Here is a 15,736-nt window from a genome sequence, read left to right on the forward strand (position 1 = left end):
AACCAATGGTATATCCACGACTGTACTGTCAGGGAAGTTAATTTATCTTCTTTCCAAAGAAAATCCGGGACTTCGAGAACACAGTTAAACAAATAGGTGTTTAGATATTCTGAAACTCGGAGAGTTTTCATTTCTTTGCAACAGCTTGCTCAGACAGATCCACTTGCTCAACTATTTGCAACAGCACCAGATGAATGCAAACCCCAGCAACAGTTATATTAAGACTTGAAGTAATGTTTGCCTCCATAAATATTCACTTCCTAGATATCGATATACTTAATATATATTTATATATGTATTTTAAATGGTATTACATAAAAATCTAGTTACAGTAAGCTGTTTTATCTATTTGCCATCTGAGTGTAAAGTTAGCTTTTAAAAAAAAAAAAACAAAACAAAAAAACCAACAACCAGAAACCTTTCTATAAATCGACTGATGCCCGTTCAGTTGTCTTCTCAGCTATCCTAAGAAAAGCTCTTGAACGCTCTCTACTTTGAAAAGCCAGGATATAAAAGTATACAAGGCCCATTGTCCAAGAAAGAATTTAAAAGCAAGACACGTTGCCAAACTGCGCTCCCCACCCAGTTACCAAACACAGGATACAAGGCAGTTTGTTTACTTCTCACAATTGAATGCATACAAAAAAGGTCTCAGTGCAGTCCTGTTGTCAGGTCAGTAGTCAGTGTTAAAATGCCGAAATATCCTGATAAAACTTGCATTTTTGATCCCCTCCCTAAAGCTTCTGTCAAAGGTCTGTTTTCCTTTCTTAGGTTACTCCCTACTGCCTAACATAAACTGTCACAACTGCCGGAGGACAAACGGCCCTGTTCGGAAAACAACCCGCTCCGTCCACGCCACGGCACCAAGCGGGATCCCTCTGCGGCTCTAAAGCCCCCCTCTTCCCTCGGTGAGACCCGACTTTGCCGGGGGAGAGGCAGCCCCGCAGACGCAGGGCTGAGGTCTCGGCCCCGGCGCCTCTTGCTCCTGCTAATGGGCGCTGTGCAACGCTCGCCCTCTGCTACGCCGCGCGGCCCTTGAGTAGAACCCACCAGAAACCTTACTGGGGTCCGCCTGTTACCCTGCGTGGGGGTCGGACCCCTTTTACCAGCGGAGCTTGGGAGAGCTGTTGTGTTCTTCTTCTTTCACGACGGTACAATAGGACAAGGCACTAACCAAAATGACTTGGGGGATGCAGTACATGAATACACTTGTTCCATCTGTCGAGGTACAAACTCGGCCCTCGTTTGCCATGTGACCCGACCATAAGTTTTTAGGAAGGGGGGGGGGGGCCAAAAAGCCGCCAGTATGCATGCTAATTCAGCAAGAATAACCTCTTTAAGGCAGGAAAAACGGGGCTGAACAAACCTGCGGGATGAAACGCATTGTTGAAACGGGCCTCTACTAAAACCATCAGCATAAATACCCCCCCCAACCCCTAGAAAAAGCTGAAGAGACTTAGGCCCCTTGTTCTCTTAACAGATATAGTGTTAAAATGCTCTTCTTGAAACAGGAAGGAGTCCTTTCTTATTGTTGCTTTCGATAGCGTAGTATCAGAAGTGTGACCACAGTAAATCAGTGTGTTAGATATTGAAATGCCATCACATTGTCTAACTTCCCTTCTCGTCTTTTTTAACACAAAGTATTTTTTCCTTTAAGCTCCAAGCCCTCATCTTTGTGTCTGAGATGCTCTCCTGTCTGACAACAGCAATTTAGAAGAGTTAACTTTTATCGTTCATTCTGCTGTGTAACTTTCCCCTTCAAATTTCTTTATCTGCCCTCTGAGCTCATCTGAACTTTCATGTTCTCCCAGCATGCAGGCTTGCATTCAAAACTATGTCTAATAGACCAAATAAGAGGTTAATAAGAAGTGGCAACAGAAAGAAAAAATACAATCCCTGGTAACTGATAAGAATGACAGTGGCAGCCCTTTATTGTTTGTCTTCAAATATAGAGTTAAAGATCTTTAAAAAACTAAATTTTGACGCCTTTGAAAAGAAAGAAGCACAAAATAACAACAGGGGGTTATTGCCTGCCAGCCACAGGGGAGAAGCTCCATAATTCTTATTCTCCCTTTTGAAGGCTGTTAGAAATCTGATTCAAAAAAGCAACAGCAGAAGGAGAAAGCCTCTTGAGGCTATCGCCATTTCCTGTGATCATGCATAATGCGTTTCAAAAGTGGGTTTTTACCAATTCTGTTGATCAATTGCACCTCCTTCATATTCCCTCTTTTTTCTGCTGTGTTTACATCTGATGTGACTCAATGACAAGCGCTGTCTGAGACTGTGAAACAGACCTGTCATGTTGATTTATGGGCGCATCAAACCACGACTTGTCCAAACTGAAGCTCGCAGTTCATTAATTAGAGAGTTGTGACTTTGAAGTCAGCTTTCAGACTGTGGTTTTTAACATTTGGCTTAATTTATATGCTCTTGAATGTGGATCTCTAAGGAAAAAACTGAAATTCCCTTCTTGTCTTTGAACTTCTTTTGACCGCACAATAATCATTTCTTTGTCCAGAGTGATGCCTGCATCCCAGAGTCATTAACGCGCATTGAACTGCCACTGATGAGTAAGCCCTACTGAATTAGAAAAACAGCCAGCAAAACAAAGCTGAGAGCATTCTGCACAGTGATATCTCACAATTACATGCCTTCCCTCCCTGTGCCATTTCCATTTTAATTACTGTTAGTCCTTTAGATTTACATTTTAGACACTTTTTAATCTGTTCCCTTTTTATTATAGTGGCGCCCGTAAGCGTGCTATGGTTAAGGTTGTGTCAGCGTTTCCATTATAAACCCCCCTATTTTCAGGGGTTTATAACTCAGCTGGAAAAATTCACTCTGGGTTGAAACTTGGCACAGATGGCACGATTTGCCGAAATTTCGGGGGGCGGGGGGGGCGGAAATTGGTGCGTGCTTCGAGCAGCGCCACTTGCAAAGCGATGTACAAGTGCTGCTGCTATCGCAGGACACCACGCAGCGTCTCGTGCCAGGAGGCAGCTTTCTAGGATCTACCTAAGCCAGCAGTGATGTCAGATTAAACATGAAAGTCTCAAACTCTCTGTGACTAGAGGGGTGAACTCAGTGCCTTAAAAGTAAATGTAATTACAGCAAAATTAAATTTAAGCACAGCAAAATCAACAAAGTTTAGGACGTGACAGGTATTTTGAGAGGAAAGTGTATGTAAAGGACGGGCAGAAACCGCCCTGGCCTGTCCCGTTCCTGCCACGGCCCGCGGTGGCATCGGAGCGAGGTCTCCCGACACCACGCCGCGAAAAGGCAGCGTTCCCGCACTACCTCTGCATCTCGGACCTCGCTTCTCGGTGTCACCACCGATGCTGTCCAGTATGGTCCCTCCCACTAAGCCCGTCCTGCGAGGAACGCGCAACCAGAACCTCTCTGGTTGGAAACTGCAAGCCCAAACTCAACGTCTCTTGGCACCTTGCCCCGTTTAGAGAGGGCAGCACCGTATCTGGGCCTGCCGCCTTGCCCCCTCCCCTTTACAACATAACTAACTTCCAAAAGCACTCTCCCAAGATACAAGTCTAGATGCTTGCTCCAGTACTCATACCGAACATCAAGGCATGGTCCCCTGCTATAAAATATGTGGCAGCAAGCAAATGGAAAGCACAGGAAAATACAGGCGAAAACAGGACAATAACTCTAAATCTGAAAGCTGAGACCCGATAGAGTCAGTTCAGTTGTGCAATCATTTATAAGATGAATGACAGTTTAATAGCCACTAGACAGTCCCCGGGGATCTGTGGTTTGAAAGTAAAATGGGTATTGTCTGTACCTCTTTAGGCTGTTTTCCAGCATGTTGTTGCTGTAAAAGTTGAAGCTGCAACTGTTCCTGTTGTTTCTTATAAAACTCTTGAAGCTGCTGCTACAAAGAAAAGGAAAGATGGTAAGTAACAAAGTGGAGAGCCAATTCAGTGTCCCTTTTGGTGTAACACACAAACTGTGATTTGAAAAATAGCATCCTTTTATCTGTAATGGTCTGACCTTTAGTTTGAAACTCAACAATAAATTCAGTGCACACTGACTATTCTTGGCATTATCGTTTGAAAAGTAATCTCCAAAATGAACTGATGAAAAACATACCATTTTCTACACAAACTAATTAAAATAAGGCAAAGAATGACCTTTGATTGTAACAACAAAGCCAAAATTCCCTTGCTGAGAGAGCCTGGCGAATCTCTGTTGTGAAACACACATGCTTTCTAAATGATAGGGTTTGACTGTATTAAGTGTTGTTCAATATATGCATAGACATCCTGGAAAATACTCTCCCCCTCCCCGCTCCCCAGATGCGTGCCGTGCAGGCAGCGCTCCGGTGCGGGCAGGAGGGAGCGTGGCAGCCAGCAGGGAGCACACAAGGTCGGGCTGGGGTGGATGCTGACGCCCCCCCCCCCCGGGATTCGTGAGCCCCCGCTGTGCCGTACCCCACGATAACGGAGCCTCGGGGCTTGTCGGTGGCCAACTCTCAACTGAAAAAGGACCATGGGCTGTGAGAAACACCGACACGCCGCATGGCATATGTTGGCTGACATCAAACAGATTAAGGCTTGCAAACCTCTTCACTTTTATTGCCACCGTTTCCACAGTCCTTTACGGTTCCAGATGGACATAACGAGGTCTAAAATGGGAAGTATCGCCCTGCTACCTTGTTTATTCCAATTAGTCAGGGCACACCATGCTGTCTGGGGGACGCAGGCAAAAGCAACAGGGACATCTGCCGAAGTCCTGACACTTAAATATGCATCTGTACTATTTAGCTGATCTTGGAAACACTCCTAGCACTGCTCCCTGGATTTGTTTCCAGTAGCTATTTCTAGAATTAAAAACAAAGGAGCAGTCAGCTCATCTCAGCGCACGGCTGCTCCGAGGTACCGACCCGAGACGTGGGCAGCTTCTTTCCCCAGGAACATTTCGGGAGGCGAAACCCTCCGGTATCTGTAGGGGCCACCTGAGCAGCTGTTAAGAAAACAATTACCTGTTGAAGCATGAGTGCCTGCTGCTGTTGGAGCAGGACTTGGAGTTGCTGGGGAGTTAGCACTTGTTGCTGGAGGATCTGCTGCATTTGCTGGGGAGTGATCACTTGAGGTGTCATCATAGCCACCGACACTGGAACCTGAAGCGCAAGAGGAGAGCAGAGAGGGGGTCAGAGCGCACCGCCGCAGCTCCTCCGTGCCGCCCACCGCCCACGCCTGGCATCGAGGGTGCTGAAGGCGAGAGTGTCCTTACAGCCCACCGCAGCAGGCACGGAGGTACCGACCGCATTTTCCTGGCGACTAAATTCCCATTTTGCAAAACAGTATTGCGACGCAAACTCTTTAAAGCAAGCAATATGGTAAACCCTGGCAAGATTTATTTATTTTTACAAGAAGCCATCAACTGGGTCCTCTCCCTCCCAGAAAGCCCTTGCCTTCCGTACAGAAATCCAGCAGCCGAGTATCCCACGCTGATGGGATCTAGACCCTATTACGACAGGTTTTGAAGAAAATTGAAGGAAGGCTCAGTGATGTGAATAACAGCACTAGACTCCTATGCAATTTTAACAGAAAGGCCCTACCACGATGTCTTTACCATTCCATATTCACCCAGCATACAGATGTCTTCAATTCTTTCATATTATGTGAGATACCATTAAAAGCCGCTTTCCATGACATTTCAGTGACAAACAGCTACAGTGATGAACTTGATAGCATTTCATATTTGCAACTGTTAACACGTTTCTGCACGGGCATCTTTGCAAGGAACCTGTACACTGTATCTGAAAGGATGATGTCTTGTTCAGATAAAACACTGACATTAAAATGACAGGCTGTCTTGGCCAAGGTTACACAAATTGTATTCAAGCGGATACCTAATGACAATGCTATGAATTCTGCAAGCTTTCTAGAATGTAATTTAGCTATTCAAAATAATCACTGCACTTGTGTTTAATTTGCAGACTACATGAGAACCATTTTGTCAGTCCTAGTAATGCAAGAAGACTATTTCCCTAGAAACCCACCCCTCTACCCTCCACCCCAAAAAAGGAAAAGAAAAGGAGGGGGAAAAAAAAAAAAAAACAATAGAGGAAAAGACAAAACCCATATGAGTTTTAACAGTAATATTTAAGCACCTTACTTTTCTATAGTTTCAAATCAAATACGTGACAGCACAAAACTAAAAGCAGTAAAGGATATACTTTGCTAAAAAGGATCTCCTGTCATCTCATGTATTACAATAAAAGGTAATAATATGTTCAGCACTTTTTCTGTGCACCACTTTTTAAAAAATCAGCAGACAATAGCTGATCAGAAGATAAAGGAGTTTAAAAAAAAATCTTCCAGTGTAGTAGTAAGCAAGAGAGAAATGCAGTATTAATTTTATGTAACATAATGTCTTAATATGCAGTTTATCTTGACTTTTTCACATGATTTGTCCTGTCATTTGCATAGCAAGCTCTCATTCCTAATTTCACAGTCATTATGCACTGATGTCCTGATTTCTCAGCATCACTAATTTTGATGAACTAAAAATGGTTCCTGAAGGTCAGCTGCACGTACGCTGCACATCTCCCCGTGTTGTTGTGTACATGTTGTGTGCTAGGGCCAGACACTGCCTCGAAAACATTTGTCTGAGCAAAGTCTAGCACAGGCTCGCACGCCTCCGACATCCCATTAATGCAAACACGGCGAGGTCCTCTGTGCATTCCCCGTGGCACAGCGCCTTCCCACTTATCTAACGTGGTCCAGGCAGGTGTGAACACAGGCAAATGAAGATTTAATAACAGGTCAAATGCCCGTCCCACCAAAGCCAGCGGCCGTTCTCCCGTGGCCGCCGCGGCTTGCCCGTGCCTATGGGAAAGCCACCGGCCGGCTGGCCGCCGCGCCGTGCCACCGCCTGGCCACGAAGGACCGGCTCCGAGGACACTGAGTCACCAGGATGGGTAATCCCATTAATTCAGAATATCTTAATCCGTAGTCTTTTAAAAACCTTTCTGGGAGTAGAAAATTATTTAATTAAATACTGCCGTCACTATCTTCGCCCCGAAGCATGACTCACCTTCATTATTCTCATCCCTAGAGAAGTTTACTTTACCCTCGGGTTTGTACTACTTCTCATTGAAGTTGGACTGAGCAAACAGAAAAGGAAGCATGTTTAAGTATGTTTTCTGTGCCCTTCTTGGAAGACAGACAACACAAATACTCTTCAGTCAGATTTATGACGACAAGCAGGGATACAGACAGGAATAGGGTGGGGTGCTGTAAACCCTACACATCGGTGATTAATACGAAGGGCCGCATTCTGCCGTCAGCTATGCAGAGACAACTCCCATTCACTTCCATGGCTTTTTTGCACGTTTATCTTGGGATAAATCTAAGGATTTGGCCCTACCTTTGAAAACTGGCCATGTACCTTCTGGTGAAGAATCTCCTAGCTGCGCACTCTTTGCTAGAACAGAAGCACTTAACCAGAAAGGAAAAAAAAAAAATGTTTTTTATATATATATATGTATATATGGCATACCTAGGAGTACAAGTTTGTGTTGACCCGTTCAACTTCATTTTACTATCTGAAACCACATTTTCACACCACATCTGCGCCTCTAAAGAAGGTCCTGCCTTCCATTTATAAACACAGCTAACAGCCACATTTAGCCAAAGTTTGTGCTTCAGCTTATCACGAAAGCAACTTACGGAAGCCTTTTCAAACAAATTCAAATAAACCAGAAACTACCGTGTTAAAAACAACACACACGCCCCAGACAAGCGTGGGCACACGTACAGTTTGAGGGCTTTAAATAGTTAAGAATGATGGCCTATATATCCACTCTCTTAACTCCCAACGTCCAACTTTTTCATGTAGCTAGTCCCTGGTAATACTAGGAATCAAAGGGCATGCAGCACCAGCAATAGGCTATTATAGCCCACACTTTATTACCCATTACTACCGAGGTCATTAGCGGTAAGAGTGATTGTACCGGTCTTAACCTATTGATCATTGTAACTACTATCATTTAATCCCGTGTTGAATGTCTGGAAAGCTGCTAAAGGCACACAAGAGAGAGTGCTTTAGCGATGAGAAATATAGCCAAAGCTTGGAAATTACACTTTGATTCATAAAATCTAGCCAGTGGTTTAAATCAATAGTATTTAAAACAGTCATGTAAGTTCTTAACTACGGCTCTCTAATATTTATGGGTCCCTTTTTGAGTGTATTCAGTCAAAACTAAACTTTATTTTAGATACTGTGCAATATACTTTACATTACGTTAGATAAAAAATATTTATTTCTGATATTTTGTCCGATAGTAAATGAAAACTAAACTGAGGGCTATAAATTCATTTTAGATTTCTATCTCTCAGATGTCAACTTAAATGTGTTGCCAAAAAAAATTACAAACCAACTTTAAAAATGGCTTAACTGTTTAAGTACATGAAAATGAGCGTGTTTTATGAGTTAACAATGAATCACAGAAGGCAGTTTATGAAGAACTAAAATAATTCTGTCTTACTGCCTTCAGGGAGTTGAAGTTCAAATTAAACTACTGGCAGATACATTTAAAGAATGCTAAGTTAGCATGCAGAGCAGAAATCAGCCTTTTCTTTAAGTTGTTTATTTCTATTTTCCACATGAAACACGATTGTTGCTATTGATATGATTAATGAACTACTTTTGGTATTGTTGACTGATAACAATAGGGTGTGGTAGATACCCAGCTGCATGTAAACCTGGCAGCAAAGGTAAAAATACAGCTGCAATTTGGCTTTCGGAGCTGTGCTAGTATAGACCTGCTGACATGCTAATACCATCAACGGCAAAAAATGTCTTTAATACTCACAATTGTTTTTTTCAGACACTATTTCTCCCAGGGTTTTGCCTGCTGTTCCTCCGCATCCCCCAAAGCCCTCCCGTCCCCCGCAGTCCCCTCCGCTACCCCCAGTTTCCAGCTTTGGAAACACACTGTATTTTGGCGAGACTGACGAAGGAAAAAACTTCCACAAACTTGGGCCAAGTTCACCTTTAACTTCACAACGGAGTTACAGCAGAGATGCATTTGTCACTCCTCCATACAACCCAGACAAGGGTCACGGGGATGAAAATGATTTAGTCCTATTTAATCATCTCCATTCCCCCATTTTCAGTGATATTAATATAATTAAATACTAGCTAAATAATTTCAAGTAGTTTAATCTTGTATGAAGTGAAAAAAAAAGAATGCCATTTTCACACAACGTGCCTTTGATGTTGGATACGGCTGTGGTCCTGTTAACTGTTAGCAGGCATGCATGGAAGACGGGGAGGATTTCCTTAATTCATAAAGAATAACTCTGCCAGAAAAGCCTTTTCTCCTGCGATGTATGTTCAAACTTGATTTCGGTAAGACCCCATACCAGGCACCCTGGATTTCCAAACAGCAATCCTTCACTTAAAGATTTTGTGATAAAAGTTAAACAGAGCAAAACACAGGTGAACATAGAAAGAGCAAGTAGCTGAGGAACGGTTAAAAATACTGGGCTACAAATAAAAATAGATACGGCTAGGCAAAAACCAAACCATTAACTTGAGCTGTCTTACTAGAAAGCTGTTAGGTGCAATACATTTGAAATGTAAAAAAATCTCAGCCAAAACAATGCAAAACAGCTTTGCTCATGCCACAGGAAAAGATAAACCACTGATACACTGGCAAACAGAGAAGCACGATGCCACAAGCCAGAGCAGAGCCCAGCAAAATAAGAAGTGCTGAAGGCAGGACCTGCTCCCATCCCGAGACTAAAACATTTCCGACATAATATTTCATCCTCCAAAATAACAACAACAAAACGCCGCTGTTAGAATTATTCACGCAGAAACTGCAGTGCTGCTTCGTTATACAAAATGGAATCTCACTCTTAGACTTATTTTGCCATAATACAGTACAACACATTAAGACAGGTAATGTTTACCATATTAAAGTAAAATCAACTAAGTAGTCTATCATTAGCATAACTGTTCTCTCCGTAACAATACAACTCCCTATTAAGGGGGGTGGGGGGGGGAGAAACCCTCTTTAAAATTAAATTAGCGTTTTATTATTATAATTTTGTTTACTGTATTTTATCAGGAGGGAAGATCTCCCTCTGACCCACAGAAGGCAGTACGATGGGCTACGCTGACATTCCCCGGCATGTCAGGATGTCTGCTGTCTTCTGTATTCTCTTCTAGCTGAGGAAAAACGGGAATATTTTCGTATTTGTTTACAGAATGAAACATCTGATCTTATCTACCACTTCTCATGCATACCAGGTTTCTCACTAAGTGCCAGGATAATTGTTTCTGCTATAATAAATACCCATTTAATTTGCATAAAAATATAAAGTTTACATAAATTAAATCCTTTCTACATCTAACATTTGTCAAATAGAGACTAAACCGGAACACACAACACCAAATACTCATTTAATAAGCTAAGTGAGATTTCAACCTCGAGATTATCATCATCATTTTTCACATTTTAAAAAGTTATCGTTTTTGTTTCCCGCTCCAGCATGAAAGGAAAAATTATAACCTGCTGTACGTGGTTCCGAACACTGGTGATATTTTATAATGATTCAGTTTAAAAAAAAAAAAATCAAAAAAAGGAAGAAAAAAAAAATCCGTATTTTTTTCCAGAGTTTAGGAAAGGAAATGTTAGATCAACATATTCTGCCAAAAAAGCCTCAAATAAACCAAAAGCAATCCTGCTTAGAAACATCCAAAATACCCCTAAAGCCCTTGAAAACCCCTTGAAACCCTCTCTCTCCCAGACACCCTTAACATACTGAGAATGATCATCATGTCAGACTCCTTACATTTGTGTATTAATTCATTAATACATTAAGGAGAGCTTAATTAAATAATAAAAGACCGTGATTGAACCGGCAACATTTAATACGCCTAGAATTTCATGTGAGCAAAAGGGAAGTGTTATACAGAGGGACTTTTTTTTTTTTTTTCCTATGGCAGATTTTGAAGAACTGCAACTCCCGACAGAGATTTCTAGGGAAGGATGAGCCCTCTCTCCGCTCCCTGAGTATTTTCTCCTGCAAGAGTCGAACCTGTAGCTGCCTGCTCTTCAAACTTGGGGCGTTTGAGAAGACACATATTGTCCTGGTCAGCTGAAAAAATTAGTGAGCTCCTGAAAAATATTCACCTGTTAAATCACGCTGTTTATTTCCCCGAACAAAACAGAGCTCTGCTTAAACGGTCGGTTAGGCTTTGCCACTCCGGTTGCAACCGTAGCCTTTAGAACAGTTGTAAACTTTATTTGCTTAAAATGTGCAGTTTTTCACACCTATGGCAGACACCTACAGCTGAACATCACAGCTAAGCGCAACGGTGCAAATTAGATTCTAATGAGAAAACATCAGTTGCTTCTTTGACAATCTTGCCATTCACTGATTTACTTCTAATGAAGACACACTCCAACCAGCAAGCTCGCCGTGTTAAAGGTCAAAGCACGTTCAAAAAAATGCCTCACAAAATCAAGGCAAATGGGAAACCTGTAAAGAAACCTTCTCATAAAGTGGCGTGGCAATTAGAGTAATTGTGCAAAAAGCCGTCTTCGGTAAAAAGTAGAAGAAATTAAACTGCCACTACTGTAACAGGTTAGATGAAAATCAAAATTTAATGTATTCTCCCTTGTGTCATCTTGTTTTGTCAAGACATCAAATAGAATTGGAAAGTACAAAATAACAAGCCCTTGAGAAATCACAGAAGCCGACCTTTTTGATGTTGTTGGTTTACCTTGTTCTCAGTTATTTGAACAATGATGTTTCAGATTTAAGGGCAAGATAAAGCTTAAAAATTAAAACCCGTTGTCAGTTTGGGGAGGAGGGGGTGTTGTCCCTCCCAAATAACAGAGCATCTTACCTAATCAATGAAGGCAAATCCGTCCGAAACTAGTGCACAGAACAATTAGCAATTCCACTTATTTGTTCAACATTCAGTCTGGGTTTTCTAACATTCATTCAACTTCAGTACAAACTACAGATCCTCCTGCTAGCGGAGGAAACTCTGCTGGAAAGGTCAAAAAGAAAAAAAAAAAGGGGGGGTGGGGGGGAAAGAGGCTGGGGAAGAGATACTTGTCAGTGCTGCTTCTCTCCCCAATCGCTACACAGCCACTTTAGATCTGCAGATGAGTGCATGATGTATTTTTCTCCCTTTCCTTACAACTGGAAAGCAAAGCTGAGCAAGTAAGCACCTTATAAAAACAAAACAGTACAGGACATTTTAACTGAACTACAGCAAAGTAGTTTCCAGTAATGCAGTTCTGCTTTCAATAAAACAAACAAACTGCTTAAAACCAGCCAAGCCTTTCACCAAACAATAACAAATTTAGCTTATGGTGTCAGGACTTTCCCACAATCTAGTTTTGCAGGTGTTGATAAAAGTACCCCAGCTACCACTTTTCCCTAGCAAAGAGGGGAGAAAACAACATCAGTAAGTTATCTTGCTACCAGGAAACATTTTCATAAAGTATATCCAAGTGCTGTGTCCTTCCAGCGTAGGTTTGTCTACAGCAGCTCTAAAACGACTAAGAAATACAGAGCAAGAAAACACAAGAGCTTTGCAACTCCTTAAAACTTTTGAGTGCAAAAACCCTTCTCCCCTTACCTTTCCTTCGGCTGCCCAGGGCATGCAATCACAAATACAGAAACCAACGCATTTTACACTGAAATCGTAATTTGTTTAGCTGCAGGATTTTAAAACCAACACGATCCTCAAGCAACATCAGTGCTCGAGCACTGCCAGGTTAAAATGCTGTGTAAGAAATCACTCTGCCCTACCATCACTTTCAATGCCTAAAAATCCCCTTTAACCTTCTCCACACAACTGTTGCAACCCTTTTCTTCCTTGCACACAACTAAAAGCAACTCAACTTGCGCAGACGTCAAAGCCCACCGTCCATTAGTGCAATAATCCATCTGTGACCCATTACAACCCAGGGGCGACACGTTACGACTCCACAGTGGTGTCTGATAACTACTGACGCCCCAGCATAAATTTCGGCGTGGGGCTACGAGTTACGCTTTTAAAATGTGTAGAGGGCTCATCCAGCTGTAGAAGAACGTGAGGCACCCACACCTTCCTATGAGCAGCGAGATCCCCAGAAAGCCAGCGCTGGGATTTCATTTCTTCCCTGGCAATCCCATTGTATTTATGACTTCTCTTTAGTTCAGCTGAGTGACTGGTCGGAGCATGTCTCACAGCTTTTTTTTTTAAAGCAAAAATAATGCTGCTCAAAAAAAGGGAGGGCACGATGGTACAGCACGGTAAAGTGTATGTTAAACAAGACCAAAAAAACCCACCAACTGTAACAAACAAAAAAAATTTCAAAGCAGCCCTTCCTATCATAAGCTTTCTGATGATTTATGGTTTACCAACTCAGCAAGGTTACGCAACACTGCATGCCTTTAGATGCATTATTTGAGTCAGTTGAGATTTAATTAAGATCACAGCCTCCAAAATCCCTGTCAAATGAAAATTCACAGAAGACAATACACTATATATCCTCATGCAGATAGTCTCCATTCCATGCTCTGGAATAACATAAGTTAATCCTCGTTTCTATGGTGGCAGACAAAAGTTCACTAATTTTGTTTTCTTTTGACACTTGTGTTGTTTTCTGTTTTATGTCATGAGATCATTCCCTTTTGAGAAGGGGAGGGGAGCTGATATAGGGGGAGAGGAGGGAGAGCAATATGTCTGAATATGGCAGCAGATGTATTTTGACATTCTCACAGCTCTGCCGTGATGTCATCAAGTTTTCATATAATTAACCCCTGCCAGTAAGAGCATCATTTCATGACATCTGTCCATTGGGAAGAGGAGGAAGGAGTCGGGGACAAAACACAAAAGTGCCTCGATCTTGCTCTCACGCTAAAACCAAAAATCCAACAAAATTAAATTAAGGCTACAAACTAGCTTCCGCATCTTCCGTATCAGCCACTGGCTTTTCCCAATTCATTATCTGCCCCAGCTGCCTCCTCACCTCGGCGGTGCTCCGAAACCACACGCCACGCACGCCCAGCTCATGGCTAACGCCTTCTCCTCCCGATGGTCCCGGTGCAGGGGAACCCCTGCGCTCTGTAGTCCAATTCCTCTATACGCTAAACACAAGCACGTTAAATAAAACCGTATTTCTTACAGGGAAATTGCTAGAACTTTACCTCATTCCAGTGTACTTCTATTTGCATTATCTTAATATCTGCTTGCTTATCTCATGGTTTAGAAATGACAGGTGCTAGCGGTCTTTTGTTTGACAGGCCACTACACAAATAACTGTCTTGCCTGAAAGGGCTAATGCACTACTAATGAACAATAAATCAACTTTGATTATAAAGTGTCAGACCAATCAGTTTGCAGTTCAGCTCTATCACCGCCTAGGCCGAGGCAGCTACTCTGTTTAGGCAGGATTTGGGTTTCATCTCTGCAGCCTTATCAATGAAATTTTTTGGAAGTAGTCACGGGAGATCACTGAAAGCCCTCTGACAGCAGATTGCCCGCTGGCTGCGAGACGAGGAGCGCGCCTGCTTTTAGAGACTTCCTAGGCTGCTACTGCAATAAATATACAATCAACAAAAGCCATTTCTTAACCAGACAGAAGTACGCTCTAATGACACGTTCACATATAAACACGTATTTTAGCCGTGCCTTTTCAAAGAGCTAGAAGCAAACAGAATTGCTTTTTAACTTGATGTAAAGATGTGTAAGGTGCCTGAAAGCCTTGCACAGTAAACATACTTATGAGGGGCCCGATCCGGCAAATACTGATGTAGCTGGCAGAGCGCTGACTGCTTCGGGGGGAGAGAGAGGGGGAGAGACTCCTCTCCTATTATAGCTATTGCACGTCCGCCGCTCCTTCCAGGATCGGGCCCGGGAGCATCAGGCATGCTCTGACCCAAATGAAAAAGACTTCAGCATTTCGGTTTATTTATAAAAAGGCAATCTAGCCTGCGTAAGTCACTTTTTAATTGGAAATAAACTTCAGCGATTTATTGCAGTTAGCAATTCAACACTCATTGCTAGAATAAATCCAACCATCTCGTTTTCGTAAACAGATCTTAGTCACCCCGAATGATTCACGTTTCCTGCCACCAAACTTGTTTTTATTTAAAAATACGAAACGGTAGTGCTTCAAACGCCGGCACACGCACCGAGACGACTGCTTCGCGTTCTCGAGCGGCTGCTCCCGTCCCCCGCTGCAAGGGCAAGCCGAAGCCCTCAGTGTTCTGCAGAGCAAGCTGGCTTCGAAGGAGTTAATCCCAAAGAGGAAGAGTGTATATGCACTTTGCTCTAAACTTACCACCCACTTCCTAAGGGTTCCCTCCTCCCCACCACCGCCACCCTCGAAAAATCGTCTCATCGGCACTGAAATGCTGGCTCGCGGGGCTGACACTTAACTCGGCTGCATTTAGATCCCATTACGTTTATTTCACCGGGGTTCGTAACACTAGTCGGTGTCAAAAACAAGGCTCACTCACTGAATTTCCCCCCGGTTAAATTGACTGGCGAATCCATTCAGCAATTCCCCGTTCCTGACACTTAAACCCGACGAAGTATTTCACCCGGCTCTGCGCGCTTTCCCCTCCCTCCGCGCTCTCCTTCAGAACTACAGCACCGAAGTGAAAACCGCCCGGCCAGCTACGCGCGCCCGCGCTGCCGGAACAAAAGACGGGCGAGCCGCGGAACAAACACCACCACTTTTAAAAGCCTTCAG

The 15,736-nt window shown here is 43.0% G+C and overlaps 1 protein-coding gene across 1 annotated transcript in view; it reads right to left on the reverse strand.

The window, feature by feature from the left end:
- The window catches only part of FOXP1 (forkhead box P1), a 225,644-nt gene that overhangs the window by 68,564 nt on the left and 141,344 nt on the right, over positions 1-15,736 (reverse strand). Inside the window, exons 4-5 of the mRNA XM_009329822.1 lie at positions 4,997-5,134; positions 3,797-3,886 (exon numbers count right to left, since the gene is read on the reverse strand). Coding sequence (XP_009328097.1) covers positions 3,797-3,886; positions 4,997-5,134 — 228 coding nt within the window. The remainder of the gene's footprint in view (positions 1-3,796; positions 3,887-4,996; positions 5,135-15,736) is intronic.

The sequence above is a fragment of the Pygoscelis adeliae genome, unplaced genomic scaffold (assembly GCF_000699105.1).
Source record: "Pygoscelis adeliae isolate BGI_AS28 unplaced genomic scaffold, ASM69910v1 Scaffold67, whole genome shotgun sequence".
Classification (NCBI taxonomy): domain Eukaryota; kingdom Metazoa; phylum Chordata; class Aves; order Sphenisciformes; family Spheniscidae; genus Pygoscelis; species Pygoscelis adeliae.